The 6,301-nt window shown below is 40.5% G+C and overlaps 1 protein-coding gene across 1 annotated transcript in view; it reads left to right on the forward strand.

The window, feature by feature from the left end:
* The window catches only part of ZSCAN31 (zinc finger and SCAN domain containing 31), a 4,196-nt gene extending 803 nt beyond the window's left edge, over positions 1-3,393 (forward strand). Inside the window, 4 exon segments of the mRNA XM_006878383.1 lie at positions 2,614-2,799; positions 2,802-2,922; positions 2,924-3,212; positions 3,214-3,393. Of these exon segments, the coding sequence (XP_006878445.1) occupies positions 2,614-2,799; positions 2,802-2,922; positions 2,924-3,212; positions 3,214-3,393 (776 nt within the window).
* The last annotated feature ends 2,908 nt before the right edge of the window (positions 3,394-6,301 follow it).

The raw sequence follows: 6,301 nt of genomic DNA on the forward strand, positions 1-6,301 counted from the left end.
ATTTGGAAGAATATTTCATCTCTGATAATGACATGTTGTTGTTGTTGTTAAGTGCCATCGAGTCGGTTCCGACCCATAGCGACCCTGTACAGGGTTTCCGAGGGTGTAAATCTTTACGGGAGTAGAAAGCTAAATATGTTGAAGCTAAAGTGAACATGTTCTTTTATACTCTTTCTGCCATGTTTTCAGTTCAGTGAAGGAAGGTGGGAACACAGCAAACTACAATGTATGTGTTGTCTGGCATGTAATAAATACTTAGTTGTTGTTGTTAAGTGTCGTCAAGTTGATCCTGACCCATAGCAACCCTGTATAGGGTTTCCAAGGAGCAGCTGGTGAACTTGAACCACCAGCCTTGCAGTACAAACGACTTTGCAGTCTGATGCATTACCCCCAGCGCCATACCAGGACTCCAAATACTTAGTAAATATTTGTAAAATGAATTCCTTTGTGCATTTCAAGTAATGTATAGAAACTGAATATTGAATTTTAGATAAATTCTACTTTTTCTAACATTATACCTTGAGCATACCTCCAAAGTTTTGACATTTATTTCTTTGTATTCTAATTGCATCACCATGACCTGCAAGTTCCTGTGTATTTCCAACTCTTAACATAACTTCATAAATATGATTGAAGTACAGTGATTGAAATGCTTTTACAAACAAAAAGTTAAGCTTTCGCCTTTCGGTCAGATGTATATTTCAAAGGTAAATTTATTTTAAAAATAATAGCATTTATTTTCTTGGAATTTTATTTCAAATGGTACAGAAAAAGACAAAAGAGTTTTCAGTAAAAAGTAAATATCTCTTCCTCTTTTCCGTTACCTCATTCTTCTCCCAAGGGTCTCTATATTAGTTATCTACTGCTAATAATGCTGTGTAACTATCGGCCACAAAACTTTGGTGTCGTACAACAACATTATGGATTCAGCTAGCCTGGGGCAGGCTGATTTATTCATCTGTGGTCTGGGGCACGTGCTTATACATTGGTGGTAAACTATGGGTCAATCAAGCAAGTCTGTTAGACTCACATATCTGAGGATTATCTGGTTAATCTAGGATGGTTTCATCTGCTCCACTGGGGTGATTTGGCTTTGTTCCACAGGTTTCTCATCATCCAAAGGCTAGCCAGAACATATCCTTCTCATGGAAATTACCTGATAATTGCAGAGGGCCAGACCAACCACACATGTACCTTTCAAGTATCTGCTTTTATCGCATTTGTTAATACTACATTGACTAAATCAAGTCACATCACTGAACCTAATGTGCACTGCAAAGTACATGGCTATAGGGAGGGGTGAAGAATTCAGGTCACTGATGTACTCTGTCATACCTTTTTTCCAGTTTCTAAACATGTATCGGCATCCTGGTGTGGCACTGTAGGTTAATGCACTGGACTGCAAGGTCTGTTTGAACCACAAGGTTGGCGGTTCAAAGTCACCAGCCACTCCTTGGAAATCCTATACAGGGCCACTATAAATCGGAACTGACTCAATGGCACTTGACAACAACAATAATAAACATAAACAAACTCTTGTTGTTGTTGTTAGGTGCCATCAGGTCAGTTCCACCTCATAGCGACTATGCATAACAGAATGGAGCACTGCCTGGTGCTGCCCCAGCCTTACAATCATTGTTACATTTGAGCCCATTGCTGCTGCCACCGTGCCAATCCATCTCATGGGGGGTGGGGGGGGAGTCTCCCTCTTTTTTACTGACCCTCTGCTTTATTAGGCATGCTGTACTTCTCCAGGGATTGGTCCTTCCTGTTTGAAGTATGAGGGACAAAGTCTCACTATCCTGGCTTCTAAGGAGCACTCTGGCTGTACTTCTTCCAACATAGATTTGTTTGTTCTTCTGGCAGTCTGTGGTACTTTTAATATTCTTCTCCAACACTATAACTCAAATGCATCAATTCTTCTAGTGTCTACCTCATTCACTGGCCAACTTTCACATGCATATAAAGCACTTGAAAATACCACAAATTGGATTTTGTTGTTCAAGTAGATAATAGGTAGCAAATACCTACATGTATTAGAAAAACTAAAAATTAATGATAATTTGCCCCATGTAGTATTTACTTGTTAATACATTATTTCTTATCATCAGATTTATCCTCCTGAAGATGATGAAATCAGGGAATCTTAAACTATAGTACCCCTTCACCTCAAGCTGGATGAGCTTTCTTAGTTATTTAGTCCCAGAATGGCTTCAACAGAGGAACAGGATGGATTTTAAATTGTGAAGATGGGGGGAAACCTTATCTGGGACAAAGAAACTTACCTTGAAGAGAACAGCTTTTCTGGCCAGGAGAATTTCCACCAACTTTTTAGACAGTTTTGTTACTCCTGGTCCCCGAGAAGCACTGAGCCGACTTTGTGAGCTTTGTTATTAGTGGCTCAGGCCAGAAGCGCACACCAAGGAGCAGATCCTGTCTCTGGGTGATCCTCTCCAGCCATTTCAATTAGTGCCTGTTTCATTCCTCCTTACATTACACTGCCATTCTTTGAACATGTGTGCTTGATATGGGCCTTTGTATTCCCCATCTTGTGGTTGTATTATTTTATATATAAAAAAGAGATGATATTGCTTGGTTAATTTATTATTCCAGGTGGTGAAAGTATGCCTGAAAACCAGGATTTGTCATGAAAGCAAGAAATTGCAAAAGAAATAAAATGTTTTGGGGACATATCTAGCAGACTCCAAGATATTCCTCTGGATTCTAAATACAGAAAAACTTGCAGATGCAAGAGCAAGGCAGAAAAGCAGCAGGGATGCTGCACTGGAGATAAACATTATAGTGTAAGAAATGTGGGAAAAGCTTCACTCAGAGTTCAATCCTCATTCAGGACCAGAGAATCCACACTGGAGAGAAGCCATATGAATATGAAGAGTGTGGGAAAGCCTTCAGCCAGAGGTCGTCTCAATGAACGTTAGTGGAACCACACTGGAGAGAAACTCTATCAATATAATGAGTGTGGGAAAGCCTTCAGTGCCAATAATAGCCTTATTTGACACAGAAGAATCCACATAGAGGAGAAACCATACGAATGTGAAGAGTGTGGGAAAACCTTCTGCCTGAGTTCAGATCTTGTTCAACATCAATGGATACATAATAGTGCGAAGCACCATCAGTGTGAAGAGTGTGGCAAAGCCTTCAGTCAGAATGCAGGGCTCTTCCAGCATCTTCGAATTCACACTGACAAAAAACTCTTATCAGTGCTGTCAGTGCAGTAAAAGATTTAGTAGAATTTATCTAAATACTTTACTTCTTATGAAACATCAGCGATGTCATACTGTAGAGAGGCCATATGAGTGTGACAAGTGTGGGAAAGCCTTCAGCCACCATTGTATCCTCATTAGGCATTTTAGGATTCATACTGTTTGTTGAAGTGAACTAATTCCACTGACTTTCTGAAGACCTTTAAATGGGACCTTCTAGGATAATAAGATTCACAAGTGGCTAATTCTGCTCTTATCCAACTTATTTTGCTTTACAATGAGTAGCTGGTGTCTGTTGGGTGGATGACTGGGTATGAGGTATTGCTGGGCAGCCATCCAGTCCCTATCCCTTCATTCTTTTCTATGGATTTTCCTTAGAGACCAAATCTTATTTGGAAATAAATTGGTATTAAAGGGCTACTCTTGACTAATGCTGCTCTCATTGAGCTTACATTTTAGCGTGTGTGTGAGGTGGGGGAGAAAATAAACAAGTAAATATGTAATGTGTCAGATGGCAATAATTTCTATGATAAAAAAATAAAGTAGAATAAGAAAGATAGACTGTGCCAGAATGGAGGTGGAGGGAGTTACCATTTTATGTAGGCAGATCAAGAAACCAGAAGGGAGGGAGCTACACAGATGTCTGAGTAAGGACATTCCAGGCCGAGACCAGCAAATATAAAGGCTACGAGGTGAGATGGTGCTGGCCATGTTTTAAGAACAGTATGGAGGCCAACAACTCTTTGCAAGAATTTTGCTGCAAAGGGATCAGAGATATGAATTAATAGATGGAAGAAAATGTTAAATCAAGGAACTTTGTTTTTAAGATAGGAGTTAGAGTGTGTTGATGGAAATGATCTAATAGGAGGGGAAACTGAGCCTAAAACAAGGGCAAATCTCTAGAGCTCCTCTGCCTCAGAAATAATGGTGAGTCTAGGACCTAGCCCTGTGTGGTGGGAGGAGTGGGCAGGGTTGGGTGTTTTCTGGTCTGGCCGTTCCAAGATATGTAGCTACCAGATTCTTTATCTATCACTAGAACAAAAAAACAAAAAAAACACCCACTTAACTCACCAGTCGCTCCTTGGAAATCCTATATGAGGTTCCCTATGAGTTGAGACCAACTCAACAGCACTTAGCAACAACCAAACACGTGATGAATAAATAGTTCATGAGAAGTATCAGATCTGAGTGTGGAACATATACATCTATCACTCTATTGCACTTGGCTTACATTTCTACCACCAAAAACAAACTAGTTGATGAGTTGATTCCAGCTCATCGTGACCCCATGTGTGCAGCATAGAACTGTACTCCATAGTATTTTCACAACTGTGAGCTTCCAAAAGCCTTTCTTTTGAGTTATCTCTGGGTGGGTTCAAACTGCCAGTCTTTCTGTGCCACCTTGTTGTTGTTGTTAGTTGCCATCAAGTCAGTACCAACTCATAGCGGCCCTATGAACAGCAGAACGAAACACTGCCCAATCATGGGCCAACCTCACTACTGTGCCACCTACAGTTATGCAAGTAACAGACATTTCTGTTAAAACAACAGAAGCCTGACCATGTACCTTCCATCCAGGACTGGACTGTAAATGTTAGGAAGTGAAAGAAGGTAAGGAAACATGGCTAATACGTCAAGAAATAAGGTAGGTCTGGCTTCTATCTAACCTCTATAACAACTCAACAATACTTGCTGTTGTTAGGTGCTATCGAGTCGGTACCGACTCATAGCGACGTTATGCACAGCAGAACAAAACACTGCCTGATCCTGGACCACACTTCAGTCCACTGACGCTGCCACTTGGCCAATCCATTTCATTGGGGGTCTTCCTCTTTTTCTCTGACCCTCCACCTTACCAAACATGATATCCTTCTCCAGTGACTGGTCCCTCCTGACAATATGTCCAAAGTATGAGACACGAAGTTTGGCCATCTTCGCCTCCAAGGAGCACTCTGGCTGTACTTCTTTCAAAACGGACCTATTGGTTCTTTCAAAAGCCCATGGCACTTTCAATATTGTCCTCCAACACCATAACTCAAAAGCATCAATTCTTCTATGGTCTTCCTTATTCACTGTCCAGCTTTCGCATATGAGGTTATTAAAAATATTATGGCTTGGGTCAGGTGCACCTTAGTCCTCACGCTGACATCTTTGCTCTTCAACATTTTAAAAAGGTCTTTTGCAGCAGAGTTGCATAATGTAATACATTGTTTGCTTTCTTGACTGCTGCTTCCGTGAGTGTTGATAGTTGATCCAAGAAGAATGAAGTTCTTGACAACTTCAATTTTTCTCTGTTGATAAGAATGTTTATTGGTTCAGTGGTGAGGATTTTTGTTTTTTCTTACATTGAGATGTAATTCATACTGAAGGCTGTGCTCTTTGATCGCCATCAATAAATGTTTTAAGTCCTTTTCACTTTCCACAAGCAAGGTTGTATCATCGGCATATCACAGGTTGTTAATGAGTCTTCCTCCAATTCTGATGCCACGTTTTTCTTCATAGAACCCAGCATACAAGTTGAATAAGAATACAACCTTGTCGCATACTTTTCTTAATTTTAAAACATTCAGTGTTCCCATGTTCTGTTCCAACAACTGCCTCTTGGTCCATGTACAGATTCCCCATGAGCACAATTGTTCCAGAATACTCATACTTCGCAATGTTGTCTATAGCTTGTCATGATCCACACAATCAAAAGCCTTTGCATAGTCAATAAAGCACAGGTAAACATCTTTCGGATATTCTCTGCTTTCAGCAAAGATCCATCAGACATCAGCAATGATATCCCTCATTCCACGGCCTCTTCTGAATCCGGCTTGAACCTCTGGAAGTTCTCTGTCAACATATGCTTGCAGCCATTGCTGTATTACCTTTAGTAAAACTTTACTCGCATGGCATATCAAAGAAATTGTCCGATGATTTCCACATTTTATTGGGGCACCTCTCTTTGGAATGAGCACAAATACGGATATCTTCTAATCAGTCGGCCAGATAGTTGTCTTCCAAATTTCTTGGCAGAGATGAGTGAGTGCCTCCTGTGCCGCCTCACTTTCTTGAAAGATTTCAATTTTTATTCC

Source organism: Chrysochloris asiatica, unplaced genomic scaffold (assembly GCF_000296735.1).
Source record: "Chrysochloris asiatica unplaced genomic scaffold, ChrAsi1.0 scaffold00213, whole genome shotgun sequence".
Lineage (NCBI taxonomy): Eukaryota > Metazoa > Chordata > Mammalia > Afrosoricida > Chrysochloridae > Chrysochloris > Chrysochloris asiatica.